The sequence below is a fragment of the Chenopodium album genome, chromosome 2, assembly GCF_948465745.1.
Source record: "Chenopodium album chromosome 2, dcCheAlbu1.1, whole genome shotgun sequence".
In the NCBI taxonomy this organism is placed as follows: Eukaryota; Viridiplantae; Streptophyta; class Magnoliopsida; order Caryophyllales; family Amaranthaceae; genus Chenopodium; species Chenopodium album.
This window is the reverse complement of record NC_137835.1, coordinates 78649094-78668591: the sequence shown is the minus strand read 5'-3', so window position 1 is coordinate 78668591 and position 19498 is coordinate 78649094. Positions and strand designations below refer to the sequence as shown.

Genomic DNA, 19498 nt, shown 5'->3' with positions numbered 1-19498 from the left:
GACATTCTCTTACTTCTTATTTGGCTGTTTATAATGAGGCAGAAGTTACTTTTAGGCGTATGGGGATTTGGTTATGTGGAGTTTGCTATAAAACGCACACATTACGTTCTAAGTGTCGTCATGATAGGGATGTGGATGTGTCACCCCCCTGATGAAGGAGATGGTATTGTTCGTTTTGTGCTTCATAATTTCACCAAGCCGCAAGCTCCTTCTTCTCCTGCTCGAGTTGGTCATGTGGATGGTGAGGTGCGAGATCATAACGGTGGTTTTGATGTGGCTCTCCTTGATTGTTTATTCTCTAAGGGGTTTCGCACTGTTAAGTCTATCCCTCCCAAGTGTCGTTTGGGGTTTTCTCGGGTTTTGAAAGGTGCTCTTGATAAGGTGATCTCTAAGCCTGATGACATTTCTAATTGGGTCTCTTTGTTGGTGTTACCTCTTTGCATCCTTAAAATCTTTCGCCCGCGGAGTAGTCGTGAGTCTCGGTCTTCGGTCAGACGTTGGCATCAGGAAGAGAGTATTTCCCGTGCTATTTGTTCTTAGAGTGTAGCGGGTGGTAATTTGCAGCTTGTGAGGGAAATTTTGGCAGAGGATTCTCCTACTTTGTCGGCGGTTGATGATGAGGACATTGATTTGGAAGAGCGTAATATAAAGCAGTGTCGTAGGAAGATTTGCGATGGCCATTACACTGCTGCAGTTCGGGTTCTTTCTTCTTCAGGCGTTGCTCCTTATAATGACGCCACTCTTGCGGATTTACAATCCAAGCACCCTTCATATCAAGCTCCATCCTTGCCTGATATACCTATTGATCACCTTCATCTTGTTACGACTTCTGCTGTTGTTTTGGATCGGATTAAGAGCTTCCCTCGTGGCACATCATGTGGTAGGGATGGTTTGCGTGCTCAACATCTTATGGATTGCTTAAGTGGTGCAGCTGTGGCAGTCTCAAATGAGTTGGTTGACTCTATTACCGGGGTGGTTAATCTCTTTCTAGCTGGAAGATGTCCTATGGAATTAAGAGAGTACATTGCCAGTGCTCCTCTTACGCCACTTGTCAAGCCCGGTGGTGGTATCCGTCCTATTGCTGTGGGATACGGTTTGGCGGCGTCTCGTTTCGAAGGTGGGTGCTGTTATGGTTGGTCAGTCTTTAGGGAGTTACTTTGATGGCCTTCAATTTGGTGTTGGGGTTTCTTTAGGTGGTGAGGCAATTCTTCATGCGGTGAATCGGTTGATTGAGGACCGTGGTTCTGATGTGGGTCTATCTATGTTGTTGGTGGATTTTCAAAATGCCTTCAATCTGGTTGATCGTTCGGTCATGTTAAGTGAGGTACGTCGCCGTTGTCCGGGCATTTCGTGATGGGTTGAATTCTGCTATTCTAATCCAGCCAGGTTGTACTATGGGGACCAAACCTTATGGTCATCTCAAGGGGTGCAGCAGGGTGATCCCCTTGGTCCTTTGCTTTTTTCTTTGGTTTTACAACCCCTGGTGTGTAAAATTAGAGAGACTTTTGATGTATGTCTTCAGGCTTGGTATTTAGATGACGACACGATTATTGGTGACACTTTGGTGGTGGGGCAAGTTCTGCAGTTGATTATGGAGGAAGGACCTCGTTCTGGGTTATGTCTTAACGTGGAAAAAACTGAAGTTTTCTGGCCTACGGAAGACCCTCGAAGCAGGATGGTAGGTGTCTTTCCGCCTAATATTGCTCGACCTTTGCGTGGTGTTAGGTTGCTTGGAGGTCCCGCTAGTTCCGATTCTGGTTTTAGTGGTGAGCTTGTGATGCAGAGGGTGACCAAGACCATTGCCCTTATGGATAAGGTCGCTATGCTCGATGATCCTCAGTGTGAACTGTTGTTACTTAGGGCATGTACTGGAGTTTCAAAACTCTACTTTGCATTACGTACTTGTCCTCCTAGTACTTTTGAGGTAGCTCAACGCACTTTTGATGGAGCTCTTCGATCTTCCTTGGAGCGTATTGTTACCGCTTTGGGGCCTGGGTTTGGTGATTGGCAATGGTGGCTTGCCACCTTACCATTTGCGTTTGGAGGGCTTGGTGTTTATTCTGCAGGTGATGTTCGTCACTATGCTTTTCTTGCTTCTCGGTTGCAGTCTGCTGGGTTGCAGACACAACTTCTTCGGCATGCTGGCATTGTTGGTCTTGGACGAGCCTTTGAGGATGCGTTGTGTCTGTTTAATGGAACAGTGGAGTCTGACATTTTGAGTAATCCTAGTTAGGTCGCTGCCCCTAAACTCATGAAGAAATTGGCAGATATGTATTTCACAAAGATTACCGCTTCTGCAGAATCTGCTTATTCTTTAACTCCTCGACAATCAGCATTATGGAAATCACAGCAGGGTGATCACACCTCTGCTTGGCTTCGGGCGGTTCCTATTTTGGGGTTGGGTCAGACGATGAACGCCAAGACTTATCGCTGTGTGTTGTCCTATCGGTTGGGTGTTCCATTGTTCTCTATCTCGACGTCGTGCTCTGCTTGTTCGAGGGTTTTTGCTGGAGATATTTTCGGTGATCACGCGGTGTCTTGTGCTGGTATTGTGGGTATTAAACATCGGCATAATGTTGTTCGGGATACACTTGTTGATGTTTGCTATCGTTCTGGGATTTCAGCGAGAAAGGAGGTTGACATTGGGTTGGCTGGAGGGAACGACGAGGCCCTCAGACCTGCGGATGTGTTACTTTATTCATGGGATCGTGGTTGCGATGTCTGTGTTGATTTGACAGGGTCTTCTCCTTTGACACAGTCAGGGCTATCTGACTTTATTCCTGGGCGGGTTGTGGCTGATGCTGCTCATCGGAAGCGGGTTAAGTATGAAGCTCAATGTCAGGCGATTGGATATGGTTTCATTCCCTTCTCCTTTTCTTCGCTTGGGGAATTAGAGAAGGAGGCTGTTGCGTTACTGAAGCGGATTCAGAGGTTCTCGACGACGCAAGACATTGGGGCTCGTGCTGTAGCTCATATCTTCACTAGGGTAGGATTTGCTATAGCTAGAGGAGTAGGGGCCCAGATTGTATCTCGGCTTCCCACTAATTTATTGTAGGTTGTATGCCTTTTGTTTTTGAGATATAATAATAATAATAATAAATAATAATAATAATAATAATAATTTTTTACTTATTTATTTATTATACTTTTATTAATTTTTAATGGGAGATCTTTAAGCTTGTTGGCAATCTTGGCATCACAAAAGTTCTAAGAATGAAAATGCAATACTACTATTCAAAGTAATCGTGGGCACAAAAAATTGAACTCAAATAAGGTCAAATACTCTCGTACCCAGTGAACATTCGATTATACTCTCATAATTTACGCGATATATTATTTTTTTTTATTAGCAAAATTCTTAATTTTCTACTAAATTGTAAACCCTAAACCCCTAATATTTTTTATTCGAATCAGTAGATCATTCAATTATGGCATTTCCAGCAGCAATTCGATTTACCCCATTAAAATTCCCAGTTCAATTTCAACTAATTTCACCTAAATCATCTCAATCAACTCTTTTCTCAAAAACCCTTAATTTCAAGCATTTCAGAGTTAATGCTTCTACCTCGGTCAGTTCTTCTAATGTATCCGTTGCTAATAAGCCCTCTACTTTAAAAAAGGTAAGTTTTTAAATGGAATTTTGTCTATTTTTCTATTGAAATTTGTAAAATTATGTCATTTATAAGGAATTCTGGGTTTATTTATTATGATAACATTGTATTTATAAGTTGTTGAATTATGGAAGAGGGTATAGAATTACTTTCTGATTTTCATTAGTTTTTTTTGTTGAATTTGTTTTCAGAATGATTATTGGCAATGGAAGTTCAGTGATAAATCAATCAATATATATTATGAGGAACATGAAAAGGAGGGTTCTCAGCCTAGTAAGAATATGCTTATGATACCCACAATTTCTGATGTTAGTACAATGGAAGAATGGAATTTGGTGGTATCAGAAATTTTGGAGCAGGATGTTGACAAAAATTTTGAGGTTACTCTTGTTGATTGGCCTGGTCTCGGGAACTCGGACCGGCCGAAATTAGATTATACTGCGTATGTCATGGAGAAGTTCCTGGCTGATCTGATTAATTCTCCTGTCAGTCCTGTGTTTAAACCAGGTGTGCTCAAATGGCTATCTCATACAGTTATGAACATTTCATATTCATAGGTTACGAGTTGATTATGTGTGTTATAAATTTTGGCTGCAGAATGTATGTGTGTGTTTGTGTGTTTTTGAAGTATGACGACTTGATGAGCTTTGCTGCATCATATTGGTTTTGTCATATATTATAAGTTATAACCATCTGTTATGTGATTTGCATTGTGCTAAATGCTGTGATAGATGGACTTGAAGTACTGAAGACATCCATATCTATGGGCTGCACTCAGTTATCTCTCTAAACATTTTGTGCTTATGGTCTGTTTCGAACCTTCAAAGTATCATACTATCATACCCTTGTCGCAGTGTTTGTTTAGAAAACAAGTTCTTTGGTAATGAAGATTGAAGACTGATGAGCTCTTGTAACTTGTATCATTTTGTTGCCGAAGCTCCTGATTTCTCATTGTAAAATACTCTGACTTTACAATGATGAGGTTTCTATCCATGTTGTGTACTATCCTTTTTCAGTCAGTAGTCACATCATATATTTGTTCTGCTTTTAATATTGCAATGATTGTAAATTATTTTAGTAATCTAAATATTAATATTCTTTCTAGTAGCTAGTTTGCCTGCTTTGGGAGTATCAATACTGTTTGCTGAAACATAAGTATATTAAAGCGAGGTGAGGTGAAGGGGTAAGTATTGAAGATAAAAAAAATTCTTGTAGCTATTATATACTTAGTGGTTGATGGTTTACATGGAGGAATAGAAGGGAATTTAGGTAAATTGAGGGAAAGGAATCACAAAGGGGATTTCTTTGTTATGTTTGGTTTGAATCCTATTTAATTCCCTTTTAAAGTTGTAAGATCTAAGATGCTTAACAAGGGAATTCAGTGGATTCAAACCCTTTTCCCCACCTCTTCCCCTCTTGTTCCTCACACCATCCGTATCACCTTCATTTCAACTTCCATCTCTCCATCCATTACTTCATGTATTGTCCGTGGCCTTGTCTCCATGATGGTCTCCTATTTGCATTAAAATTGGCAGTGCGGCACCTCACATAGGAAGGATTCCTTCATCCTTCGAAGTAGACTTAAGATTCCACGCTCTGCCTATTTGGATTAATAGTTTGTTTGTTGCTTTCAAGAACAAGCATGCTTTTGAGAGTAAGCATCGTATCTCGTGGTCAAGGTTTCTTGAAGTTTGGAGTGCCCTTATTTGGAGACAAATTTTTCATTGTAAATTTTAAACTCTGTGTGTGTGTTTGGGGGGGGGGGGGGGGGGGAGGGAGGGGGGAGGAATAGTACAAATGGGACTTGTATGTCTGTGACTTTGTAGTTTATAATAACCTCATGATGTTGGAATTTTGTTATGTTAACTTCTCATTTCAGCCTGTCCCTGTCTTAGTCTCAATTAAAATATCTCTTAGTCTCTAATAGAATTAGATACTGTAACGAATCTGAGCAGGCCACTTGTGCTTTATATAAACAACAGCTGGCAGAGGAAAGAACAAGGTCTGAGACCTCTGAGCATTATCTCAACCAAGTTGGTGAGGCACAACCATACCAAGCAACAGCAACTTAAAGTTGCAGCCACTAGTTGGCACATTTGGGATAATGACAAAGGGTAGTATTTGTTAGTTAAAATCAGAAATTCTTGCTTTTACATTGGTTTTGCTGTGTGACCGAACTCAGTCCATTACAAATACTTAATAACTATCAATTGCATAGTAAAAATGGTACTTGAATGTCTATGACTTCGTACTTTATACTAGCCTCATGATGTTGGAATTTTATTATGTTTTAACTTTTCACTTCATCCCGTCTTTGTCGTAGTCTCTATTAAAATATTAGACCCTCTTCAATGGTGAGACTTGAGTGAGTTTTTTTTTAAGAGAGAGAGAATATTTTTTGCAAAGGATACCAATAAGTTGGTATCTAAATTTAGCAGCTCCAAAAGAAAGTTGCTAAGTTTAGATAATCAACTTTAAATCTCATTTGACAAAAAGTGTGGGCCCTTATCAACATTATAATATGTTTTGTAATTTATTTTAGTTTTAATTTTATTTTTTTTCTAAAATTAATAAACTTATATATGATTTGGTGGGCCATAAATTGAAAGTGACTTTAGTATACTTTAGAAAGTCTCACCATTGGAAAATTAGACTTCACATGAGTTGCTAAATTGAGAAGTGGGGTTGGATATCACCATTGGAGGTAAAAAACAACTCATTTTGTATTTCAATACTCAAAGTTGAGTCTCACCATTGGAGATGGTCTTAGTCTCTAATAGAATAAGATACTTAATTTTAGTCTCTAATACTCTATATTTAGTCTTTAATACTCTATATTTCACTTGGACATTCAATTCCCATGAACCACTTATTCTAGAGAAATGAATATGGAGAGCTACAAAGGAGAGAGTTGTGTGAGAAGTCAAACTGAAATGTGTATGTATGTTTTCACATCAATGCATCATGAAAAGCACTTCTAAACATCTTCAACAGTCAATAATTCGTTTCATAAACCCCTGGTCCCTGCACTCATGTCCACTTTTATTATAGGGTTCCCATGTATTTTGAGTCTGCATGTTTGTCACTTGAATGAGCGATCGTATCCAACTTTTTACTTTTGTCAAGGTAATATATGTAGGTTCGAAATGTGACAAAACTATGGTCAATGCAAAATTTCTAGACTTGAGGATGTAATTCATTATCATGGTATGATGTGATTGATATCAGTTTACTGTCCTATTTGCTGGTGTTATGGAAATTTTAGGATGGCTCATCTGCATCAATGATTCTTAAGCCTAATTCCGAACAATCTCTATTGTTCATGTTGTTGTTTTTGCGCTTCTCACTTTGATTGCTAGTAAGTGGTAATACAGTAGTACCTACTTTTTGTCTTCTTAAAATGTTCTTGCTGTTGTTTTTGCTCATGTCCTAGAGGTGTACACTTTTTCCTCAAGTACAAGGGATTTATATATCATGCATTTGTTTATGTCGTGCTCTTTGCTTGAACTGCTGATAGCTGCTAAATGTTTGCCTGTACTCGATTGCTTCCATCTGTTCATTTTCTTTTTTTCCTGTCCTAAAATTGATAGTATTATATCCTAGATACCGGAGTATATGCTACATATATGAGCATTCCTTCATGGAAGTTTGAGCGTGCCTTGGCTTGCTTTCCATTTATCCCTCAAGAAAGTAGTGTGTTTGCTAGCTGATGACATTAGGAAATTAGTCTCTAATAACAAGGTTTCTTACTCCTGAATTACATCTCATTGACAAACTATACTTATATTGACGTTCCCTCTATTTATCAAAATAGATAGAACTGATATAATTTTTTTTTTTTACACCAGTATATATATTACAGTGGAAGATAGGCAGCCCATTCCTCTGGGATATAATAGCCATTTCATGGGCTGGATTAAGGGCAGATTACTAATCTTAGAGATGCAGCAAACTGAAGATATACTACATAAAAACCTAATGTCCTTTATAATATTTGCTAAATCTAATAGGTGAAGTTGTGCTTCTGAAGGCTCTGGATGAGCTGCAAACTATCTGTTAGGCCGTTGCCCCTGGAATACCTTATTATGAGGAACTGAGCAGACCTTGCTGAATTGCAAATCCTTCAGCTTGCAGTGCCAAGGAAGCACCAAGCCACCAAGCTTATGTCACACTAGTGGCACTGCCATAAAATTCAATCACACCATGAATCAGTTTAAATTGTTGCCTCTGTCCATAGGCTTTGAAGAAAATTGCCGTTAGGGGGGGGGGGGGGGGGGGTAGGTGGCTTTGGGTTGTTGAATGTATGGAGTCTTAGGGTGCTAATTTGTTTTTTAGCTCACCACTGACTACTCTTCACCACGATTTATTTATTTATATTTTTTTTATTATTATTTTTAAAAAATTTTTGGGACATGTTCATCACTCAGGTAGGGGTTGGATTCTTGCTTGAATACATCCCTTGTGAAACTTATAGACCCCAAATAGCAATAAATTGAAAAGCACGCATGCTACGAGATTGTCTTCTTTCTATATATACGTGGAAATTTTATCTTCTTAGAAGTTAGAACAGAGGTAAATGGGAGAATTTCCTTTAGATTTTGTTGGCAATTTAACAGCATCGCCAAATAAAAAGCACCAATACCTTGGCATAAATTTGAATTTGATATTTGAAGACGGCTGTGGAAAGTTGCCTTTTGCCCTTATTTTCGTTTTCTATTATGTTGGGCTGTTGGCCTTGTTAATCCTTGTGCTATGTGGGCTACATTTAGTATGGCCTACTCTGGCCGACCATTTTTTTCTATTATAAAAATTGGTTTCATCATTTTGATTGTTTCTTCCTCCATTCCCCAAATATTGTAACATGGGGATGGGGCACGGATTTTGAGGAGAGGAGAAAGAAAACCATAAAGATAGGAACCCATGTGATGATGATGAGAGAGAGAGAGAGAGAGAGAGAGAGAGAGAGAGAGAGAGAGAGAGAGAGAGAGAGAGAGAGAGAGAGAGAGAGAGAGAGAGAGAGAGAGAGAGCATGTACAAATAGGGAATGTGTTGCAATTTCTGTGAAACTTCCTAAAATGGTAATTGTTGCAATACTTGTGGAACGGAGGAAGTATTTTTTTATCTCAGTATTACATTTATATTGTTTGATATAAGCTGCTAGTTTTTTTAGTCTCTGATAGTGTGTTTTGTGTGGAATTCTTGCTGTTTTGGCTTTTCCCTACATTTTTGAAGCTAATTGCTGCTAATGTCTTAGGCTACAAGCCTTCCTGTGAACTTCTATTTACGCATTGAGGTTCTATATGTTAAAGAGTACTAATTTTATCGTCATCAAAACTTTATGTGCCTACTTATATTTCTTATGCTTTTCTGGTACAAAGACAGGCAATGATTTGGTGGTTGTTGGGGGTGGACATGCTGCCACTATGACAGTCCTAGCTGCTAAGAAGGGTTTAGTGAAGCCAGCAGCCATCATAGCTGTAGCTCCAACCTGGGCTGGTCCTCTTCCAATCGTCTTCGGACGTGATACCAATATGGAATCCAGGTACTAAATGCTGAATAATTCTCCAAAACATCTCACAGATTCTAAAATGTTGTCAAATGGTCACTACAAGGATTGTAATATGACTAATATCATATATGCAGTTGACATCTACATATTTGCTGAAAGTTACATTAGTATTTTTCCTCTCCAAAAAATGTCACAATTTTTGGTCTTACCTTCTCTTAAGGTGTATATCCCCTTTCTGTAGTTCTTCCTTCGTGCAAAATATTTATAGACACAATAATTTATAAATAGGGTTAGGAGGCTTATTCATTTTTCATATTTCTTAGACATTTGCATATTAGATGTAAGGTATGGTCTCTCTGACATTAAATGATCAATTTGATGCTTGAATAATTGAAGCACAAGTGGCTATCGTTATCTTTTACAATGATCATCCTAAGTTTACATGCATTTATCCTGTTGTCCCTGAATGAAGGCCACACACGGTCGGGACTCATTAGTATTAATGGCAATTTTTCATATTATTTCACTTGTCTAAGTTTCACATCATCGCCCCTCCCCCCCCCCCCCCCCCCCTCTTTTTTTTTTCCTCTTTCTTTTTTTTTTTTTTTTTGGGGGGGGGGGGGGGGGGTTCCTTTATAAAAATTGTCTTGCTTATTATGCATTAGGGAGTTTTCCTTTCTTTAGGTCTTTACTTTTCACGTGTAACATAATAGAGAACTTTTTTTCATGAGATAAGGGGTACTAGAGGTTGGCAGTGTGAAGGTATACATTTACAATGTTCCTTGAGACATTTTGAGTACTAGATGTTAGGTATGGTCTCTCTTAATGTTAAATGATCAACTTGATGTTTGAAAAATCAGAGTATAAGTATCTATCAGCATTTGTTATCATTTATAATCTTAAGTATTCATGCAGTACTCTTGTAGACCCTTAGTATATGCTATATTTGACCGGGATTCATTGACAGAAATAGAGTTAATGACATAATTAATCTATCACGTGAAATGATCAACTTGATGTTTGAAAAATTAGAGCATAAGTATCTATCAGCATTTGTTATCATTTATAATTATAATCTTAAGTTTTCATGCAGTGCTCTTGTAGACCCTTGGTATATCACTCATTTGACGAGGACAATGACATAAATATATAATTGCCTATCACCATTCAAGTTTTCACATCATCATCGTATAGATATATTCTTTAATTTTTGGGTGAATATATATGTATATGATTAAGGATAATATATAGGAAGGTTAAGATTTTACCTTGCTTAATCTAAAAATGGTATATTGTTTGGTACAGACGTACAGTATGTAACAGAAATGTGACCTTTCAATTAAAGACATGGGTATTGTATATTGTGTTACATTAAACCATAGTGCAGCTCCTGATCTTTCATGCATTGTACAATCTATTCTCTCTTCAACTCTGGACTTAGGTCTGGTTTTCTTGTAAAATTGTAGGTATGGGCTTCTCAGGGGAACCTTAAGGGCCCCAGCTTTGGGTTGGATGATGTATAATGTTCTTGTCAGTAACGAAAATGCAATTCAATCCCAGTACAAGTCTCATGTTTATGCCGATCCTGCAAATGTTACCCCAGAAATTGTGCAGAGCAGATATGCGTTGACAAAGAAGGAAGGAGCTCGATATGTACCTGCTGCTTTCTTGACAGGCCTCCTAGATCCTGTCAAATCTCGAGAGGAATTTCTTGATACTTTTGCATCCATGGAGGGGAACATTCCTGTTCTAGTAGTCTCAACTTCCGGTGCTCCTAAGAGGTCAAAGGCTGAGATGGAAGCTCTCCGAGGAGCTAAAGGGGTCACTAAGTTTGTTGAAGTACCCGGTGCTCTTTTGCCTCAAGAAGAGTACCCCAAGGCTGTTGCGGAGGAAATTCAGAAATTCTTGCTAGAGATTTAAAAACCGAAGATGATCTGAAACTTAATTTTAGATCACGGTCAAGATTCAAGAAGGGGTATATGTAAAATTATGTTTTTATTTTTATTTTTATTTTTTTATCCAGTATTATAATCATACATCATTGTATGTACTTCGTATGAAGTGTATACCAGTGTAAGAATATACAAGTACAAAGTAAGTAAAAGTAGATCGAAATGGAAATAAATTGTTTTTAATACACTAGTATACTCCGTATGGGTATATGTATTTTGCGTTCATTCATCATTGGACTAATTATGAAAGACTGGCCATTATTAAAAATGTGGCTTTTGGGTTCACCCATCAATCTATCATACATTAGTGGCTGTTTGGTTGGCATAAAAATTAACGGGAAGTAAGAATTGCTAAGAATCGTGATAAGATGAAATTGTTTGGTTGACAAAATTATAAGATTTTTTATGTCCAACAAGTGAGCACTTTATATATGAAAATACGAACTATATAAAACTTGAAGTCATAGATGACGACGATATAATTAGAGGTAAGGTTCAAAGATCAAAGGTATTAGTTATTGCTCGTATAAGCTTAAAAAAATAAAAATAAATAGAAGGTACATACTAGATTATTCTAGATTACTAATACATCATGCTTTTTTTTTTTTTTTTTTGTTTTGAAACACTAGTATATCTTAGCTTACTCGGATAACTTTAAATTAAACATTACTTGTCCAAATTTCTTTTCTTTTGTACTTATGTTATTTGCTAATTTCAACTAGCTTGTTGTTGCAAATTAATTTAAAATTTTAATACATCGTTTTTTTCGTAAGTCATTGAATAAATACATAGAAGAGTTTGCTATGTTTCTTTATATATCTGATCAACCTAAACATATAAAACATCTACAAAACAAGCAAAATTAATTAACAAAGGTTTTCACAATAAACAAAAGAAGTCGAACTCACCTATTCAACACGTATTAATAATTAATAGTGCAATATGATCCAATATGATCCCGAAAGTAATAACTTGACGCATCGTTCGAGTCACACATTTTTTTAATGTCAATTAATATTATTAGGAGTGTTATTAAGAAAAGGTGACCCATTCAAAAACATTTTTAGGTAACGTTTCCTTCAAATCTTATCATATTCTTAAATAAATGAAATTGCTTGTCATGTTATGTCAAATCTAATTAGTCTAAATGCATCTTCTTTCGATTAATTAATAACAAACAGAAAAATTCACTAATGCACCTCCTTTTTTGAAGTTGATTGTATGTAAAAGCAACTATATGGCATCAAGACTTACACTTGTTCGCAATATTTTCTTCCAACATTTCCCGTACTAGTTTGAAAACTATTTCTTGTACATTAATTGTGAAAATGATCAAGCAATAGTAATTTATAGACTATATGAGCTTTAAATTAAATGCATGATGCACTATGTGTATGAAAATACTTTAATAGTTTAATTAAATTGTAAAAATCTTAATTAAAAGGGTGTCTAAATAAAGAACCTTGAAAGAGTTTATTTTCACCTAATAACTTTATATTGCTTAATGACGAAAAATACGTGCCTTTACCTTATATGATGAAACTCTAGTAACCCAAATTGAATAAATGGTATAGCCCTAAATTGATTAAACGTATTGAAACAATGCATATAGTAATGAAGTTTTGTGTAATTTTGTCACTTTTAGATTTCATAATACTCATTAATTAAGTCTACTTCGTTCATTAGTTAACTAGTCACTCTACATGATATGATGTCCCTAATCCCTATAAAACTTCAACTAACATTTTAAGCTTAAAATCGATTAGTAGGAGATGAATACTTAAATTTAATTTATTGCTATGCCAAGAACAACATTTTTACACTACATACATACCTCTAATAATAAATGTCTTTTTTTTTTATTAGAAGGTAAAAAAAATTATCATACCTGTTTGAAACTTCCGATTTCTCATAAGATGGATTATTCACTTAAGAGTGGGAGAAAAGATAAGGGATCCCTACCATCAAGGCCACAATAATTATTTTATTAACATTATGCTAAACAAATATTAAGAAATTCCAACAACTACACATCATGTTATTGCATGGTTAAAACTTTGGTGGTATAGGTCATTGAGCATAGATCATTAATAAGATTTAATTGAAATGGTTTTCTAATGTAAGATCGTTTTATATAAGATTTTATTATTAAAGTATCATGAATTCATAAGCTTATAAATTACGCAACCTTGATATCATAGATTTTTTTTCTTCTCCAATTAAATGCATTTTGTTGATTTAATGGTTACCGCCAATCTTTGGCCAATTGCTCAATAGATTGATCCCAATATATAATTGACCTAACTTAAATCACAAATATAGAATATACCTCGGCCATATAAAACAATAGTGTCCTTTTTCCTTCTTATTTTGATTGTTTAAAGAGCAAAATTCACTTTACATATATATAAATGAAGAAAAAATGTATATACAGAAGTCGTGATTAGGGTTGTGTAGAGAGCGAAAACAAAAGATTGTAAATAAGAAAATTAACCAAAGAATACAACAAAACGATCTCAAATACACACCTCATCATAAATAATCTTACAGGTTAAACAAAAAGAGACGAAGAGAGTATATTTGTGTCTGTGTTGCTGTCTTGCTGTATATAGTTTAGGGTAACACTTAATAAGTCAACGCCTTCAATGTTGTGTTTGGTACCCCGTACCCCCACATAGTGGCACAGGTGTGTGCTAGTCACGTGGCCCACATGTGATCTTCAAGAAATTTGCTTCCACTCTCTTTCCTTTTTAATCAGTGTACCTTAATTGTTGACATCTGTCTTTGATTTAGAGATAAATTTGATTGCCTAATACAAACAAAAAGATTTAATTATTTATCTCTTTAATACAAGTATAATTAAAAATGAAAAGAGCAACTGATAGAAGTGTTAATTCTCTTAATTTCGTAGGCCCGGGACCTTGTTGTCCCTTGCCCTTAATTCAAGGCTTGATTCCCTTAATTTTTGGTTTGTGAAACCGATTCTATGGTTTGGGCTAAAGCTGGCCTAGTGGCCCACAGTCTTACCTACCAAAAGCCCAAGGCTTCGATGGTTCATGTTAGTTACTCAACTCTCGCAGTTATTTTGGTCTAATAATGTTTGCTGTACAAACACCTTGAAAGTGAGGGGAAAGAGTAACAGTCTATTCACATTTACTGAATTGAACTGAACTGAACTGAACTTATTGAAGCTGAACTAAACTTATTAAAGCTGAACTGAACTTATTGGAGCTGAACTGAGCTGAGTTGCATAAATATTTTATGAGAGAAGCAAATTAAGAGCTGAATTGAACTGGATTGAACTGAACAGATTAGAGCTGAATTGAACTGAACTGAAATTAAGCTGAAGTAATAGGCCCTAAAGTATCCTCAATTTCTCATCCTTCAATGTATTTTTAGTGTAAACCCTTACTTCAAGGTTGAAAGGTGCAATCTTTCCCATTAGACCACACTTAACTTGAAGCTCATATTTTATACTATTAGTTCGAACACTTTTTTAATTTCATTTTTTAATTTACCAGCTTCAGATTAATTTGAACACTTTCTAATCAAAATAAATATTACTTTGTATTAAAATTTTAATATCTCTCATCTTTCATTACTAAAAAGTTACAATACCATTTTTTCTTTACTTCACATGCACTCAGGTGCGCACACACATACACATATATACAGAACACCGGTATCTTCTATGACATCTAATTGTTTAATAAAATAACGACTTATTATCTCCTATATCCTATCACATCTTTTTTTTTTTTTTTTTAATTTTTTTAATTTTTTTTTTATCAAATGACAGTTATTAACATTTTACGATTTTCAACAGCTTATTACTCATTTTGTTCCTTAATTACTCATTTTTTCCCTTAATTAGTGGCTTATTTGTTTTATTGTTTTCACGGGAATTAAAAAAGTTGTAGAATCTTTAAAATAAATAATTGAGAGTAAAAATATGCATGTGGGATTAGAGAGAGATAGAGAGGAAAAAAAAAGGTAGTTGGTAATTATTAAATAGAGGGACAGAGAAAGTGTTGAAAAATAATGTCAAAAGTACATAAAAAAAATGATGACAACTTATCAAAAAGAGTGTAACTTTGTTAAAAAAGTACACTCTTTAAATAGAAACAGGCCACTAATTTTGGTTACCTAAAGATAGAATACACGCCACTAAATAAGTGATGCGGTTCCAAGGCATCAATATTGTTATTATAATTATTTTTATTGTTATTTTTAGTTTATTATTAGATGACCGAATTTATTAGGATATTTTTGTTAGTTTAATTCGGTTAGTATAAGATAAGCTTAACTTTAAAGATCATATTTGCAAAATATTATCTTTACAAGTTAGAGTTAGTTTCCTAGTTAGATTAGAATTTGTTTTACCGATTTTTAGGCTAATTATTTAGCTTATAAATACGTGATGGTGTTTAACGAAAAGGATGATTGATTGATTTGAAATTTATAAAGTTTTACGTAAGCTTGTGCTTGTGTATTCTTGGCCTAGTTTAGGTTTTAAGCTTGTGTTGCTTAGCGTTTCTTGACCGAGACTCAAGATTCCAAACCTTTCAACTGCGATTGAAGGTTATATCCATCAAAATTCATATCAATAAGGGAAGAAGGAAGTACCTACAACTCTATGTCTAAAGAAGTGTTCAATTATTTATTTATTTGTTCATTTTTTTTTTGAAAGGAAGAGCAACTTAATCATTCTTAAAGAGGGTCCATGGATACATAAGGGGCAATTTAAGAAGGGATAAAATTTTCCCAAATTTGTTCAAGAAGAATTTTACTAAGTTGTGTGAGCTACTACATTCCCATTTCTTCTTACATAGTGACATTTATCCATTTGAGGCTAGCAAAAGAAGATCCAATAGATCAGATATCGCATCATGAAGAATAGTGTTCAAGTTATTTGTACAAATTGTATTTTTAAAGGCTATAAATGATGAATGTTACTTAACAATTGAGATGATGTGCAAAACCAAGTGTTTTGTGTTTTAGCCATACACTTATAAATCAAGGCCAATTTCATTTGCGGGTTCATGGTTTTAAATCTGAGGTGTCAAATTAAAAGTATCAGTCAATCAATATATTTATTAAAAGGAATTTTTTTTTTAGTGAGGGCACAACATTTCCAAACCTTCAATTTACAATAAATCTCCCATAAAGGGCAAACAAAACAAATCTGAATTCATTGACAAATATAACACAAAAGTTAAGCTAGAATATACCTTGAAAAATAAGAAAAATCACTACAATTAATTAACCTAATGCGATTGGCAAATTTTCAAAATAATTTAGAATTAAATCTTATTGGAACCTATTATCTCTTTTTAAAATCAACCTCTTATTATGAGACATCACCACTCAATCAAGCTTAATCATTATGCATGTCAGGTTACCCAAGCCACTAACATTACTTCATATAAAAACACGAGGTTAAGGAGATCAAATTTGAACACCCAACCTCTTATACAAGTAAGCTAAGAAGGATGATGTTTATTTAACCATTTAACCTAATTATCAATCAAGTTATAAACATGAAAATAAATGTATATAATTGCAAATCAAAAAATCTAATTAAAAAAAGAAAAAAATAGACATCATAAATATCAGATACATATATATAAACTCAAGGAATAATTAAATTAGCAACTCGGTACAATGTCCGGGCTACACACTAGTCATAATATAAAAGAGGTTGTGAGAGTGGCGGGGGATAACTCAAGTGGTTAAAGTTTATCTCCTGCTACTCCATAGTAAACTAGAATCAAATTGAATTTTAACTATAAAAAAGGGAGGAAGTATTATATTTTCTTAAGCTTGGGCCTGTTCTGATACGATTATTTTCAGTTCAGTTGAGTTCAATTCAGTTCTAATAAGTTCAGTTCGATCACTTCAGTTCAGTTCAGTTCAGTTCAGCTCTAATAAGTTCAGTTCAGTTCAGTTCAGCTCCTAATTTCCTTCTCTTATAAAATATTCTGTTAAGTTAAGTTCAGTTCAGTTTAGTTCAGCTCTAATAAGTTCAGTTTAGTTCAATTCAGTCAATGAGAACATGCCCTTAGTTTTCCTCTTCCCTTTCCATGATTGCCTTCATTGTGCTAAAAAATTAACCGTAACCATTATTTTTTCATGAAAAGAGCATTTAGATAAATACTCCCCAAGAGTATTTAGATAAATACTCCCTTCATGTATGTATTTTCTTGAGTACAAACGGTATTAAAATATTACGTTATACTTCGTATTATACAAAGGAAGAAGGTTGTACTTCGTAGTTAATACGTACCAATATTTTCTATAAGACCTAACCAAAGGCTTATTAAACGTTTTACAAGTGGATGTTGCTTTGAGGCTAACAAATGGGGCCAAAAGTTGATTAGTTGTCTTGGCCTCTCAAATATATTTCGTGACACAATAATGTGTCCTATCTCCTATGCAATTCATTTAACAACTTGGACAATAATAATAATCACTGAAATATTCAGTTGATAAGTCAAAATTTCCAAGGTATTCTTTACCTCGCATTTCTATTTTCTTTTCTTTTCTTCTTTTTTTTTTTTCCAAAAAAGAACAAATTTTTTTAGTGCATTACAATTTAGTGATTCTATACCTAGTGCATATTACATTATTACTTATTTGATCCAATAATTGACCGCATTCTTGACCTGTGAATTCATTCGATCAAGAGAATTTTTTTATGTAATAACTTTATACTACCTCCGGTCCAATTTACTCGCAACAAAGGAATATTTTATATCTCACAAATAATACCCCTTTGTTACGAGTAAATTGAACCGGATGTAGTATAAGTAATGAGTGAGTCTGTTTCACTACTCACTACAAGTTCACCCACTAAAAACTTATGTGTTTTAAAAAGACTAAGGCTACATGAAACATCAATAATGTTTAAGTGTCCTTAGCTTGTAATTAAAGTTGTAATAAGTGGCAATCTCATCTACAATGATCATAATTTTTATTGCATAGTACATAGAAGTTGTATAACTTACAGTTTATGAATTTAATCTACTTATAAAAATGCTCCGTACTTCTATTAGCTAATTTTTTCTTTACGAAAAGATTTTCATGTTCATACTTAGGGCCTGTTTATATTTATTTAATTTCAGTTCAGTTCAGTCTAGCTCCAATCAGTTCAGTTCAGTTTAATTTAGCTCCAATCAGTTCAATTCAGTTCAGCTCCTAATTTCCCTCTCTCATAAAATATTCATTTAAGTTCAGTTCAGTTCATTTCAGTTCACTTCAATTCAGCTCATTTCAATAAATGTGAACATACCCTTAGCCTCACATTAAAAGAACATACAAAGCTTATTGAAATCATTAATTGATGAAAAGTTGGATAGGTATGTAATAATTGTTGCGATGTATAAGTCAATAGTTTGATAAGCTAGCTAATGGGGAAACACTAGTTATACATATTTTGGTGACCATTATTAAGTAATGATAAAGACAATGTAATGACCACATGTATTAAATTTGATATACATTAAATTATATGATGTAGATCATTTTTTTGTTTTAATATAATAACGTATATATGTGGTATCAAAACTTTCTCTCTTTTTAAATCATTCATAATCAATATCACTTAATGCTTGACATCAATGAGCTAGGGTCTAGGATCTTTTAGCTGAATACTAGAACATTCCTTTGCTTAATCTGAAATGATTAAGCTAATACGTATATTTTTAGAAAAGTTTAATCATAATTAGCATGGTTATTAGTAGCTTAATCTGGAGAGTGAAGATGATGCATTAAGCCCTAATCAAAGGTCAAGGTGAGTCAACCTCAACGATAATCAAAGAAGAGAGACTCATCTTGTGCAATAAGCCAATAATAGAGTTAAATGAATCAATATATCAAGATCAATAAAACAGGAAAGAAATCAAAGAAAATATCAAAATATCCTATCCAAGATCTCAAATAATCAAGATATCATACAACTTGGATAATATCATAATAATCTAGTTTAAAATTTTCTTTTTTAAGCCATGACATGTGTATCGCTATTATCGACATTTCTAGTGTTCTTTCATTCGTTTGCATGCTTTTTTTGAGCGAAATTTGTCTAAACAAAGAGAAACAATTAATAATGATGTATTAGCTTTAATTTAATTTAATTTAATTTCAAATCTTAGGTATCACTATCCGGGCCAAACAATTCAAGATATTTAGATTTACATTCACTCATAGTCGGTATTTCCTAATCTAATGCAGTACAAGAGTTTCAAAATGTAATACCAGGCCACGTAATAGACTAGTATCTTCTATTTTGAGGATGTCTCATGTATGTCATGACATGGAAAACGTAACCCTATTACACAATAAATGTTACTCTACTATCCACAAATTTATCGATCATGAAATTTCTTTCTAATTTTTCATACACCCATCTCACATAAGAATTACCC

At 34.6% G+C, this 19498-nt stretch overlaps 1 protein-coding gene across 1 annotated transcript; it reads left to right on the top strand.

The window, feature by feature from the left end:
- Positions 1-3241: 3241 nt before the first annotated feature.
- LOC145588868 (uncharacterized) lies at positions 3242-11270 on the top strand. The gene is made up of 4 exons (XM_081645465.1): positions 3242-3620; positions 3803-4118; positions 8994-9153; positions 10587-11270. Exons 1-4 carry the CDS (start codon positions 3429-3431, stop codon positions 11038-11040), a joined length of 1122 nt encoding a protein of 373 aa, XP_081501591.1. The 5' UTR covers positions 3242-3428; the 3' UTR covers positions 11041-11270.
- Positions 11271-19498: the final 8228 nt, after the last annotated feature.

What these genes read in the sequence shown, in the direction of transcription:
- LOC145588868 (XM_081645465.1), top strand. Translation starts at nt 3,429, where the DNA reads ATGGCATTTCCAGCAGCAATTCGATTTACCCCATTAAAATTCCCAGTT. An exon ending in AGCCCTCTACTTTAAAAAAG is followed by an intron (nt 3,621 to 3,802) that starts GTAAGTTTTTAA and finishes ATTTGTTTTCAG; the next exon opens with AATGATTATTGGCAATGGAA. An exon ending in CAGTCCTGTGTTTAAACCAG is followed by an intron (nt 4,119 to 8,993) that starts GTGTGCTCAAAT and finishes GTACAAAGACAG; the next exon opens with GCAATGATTTGGTGGTTGTT.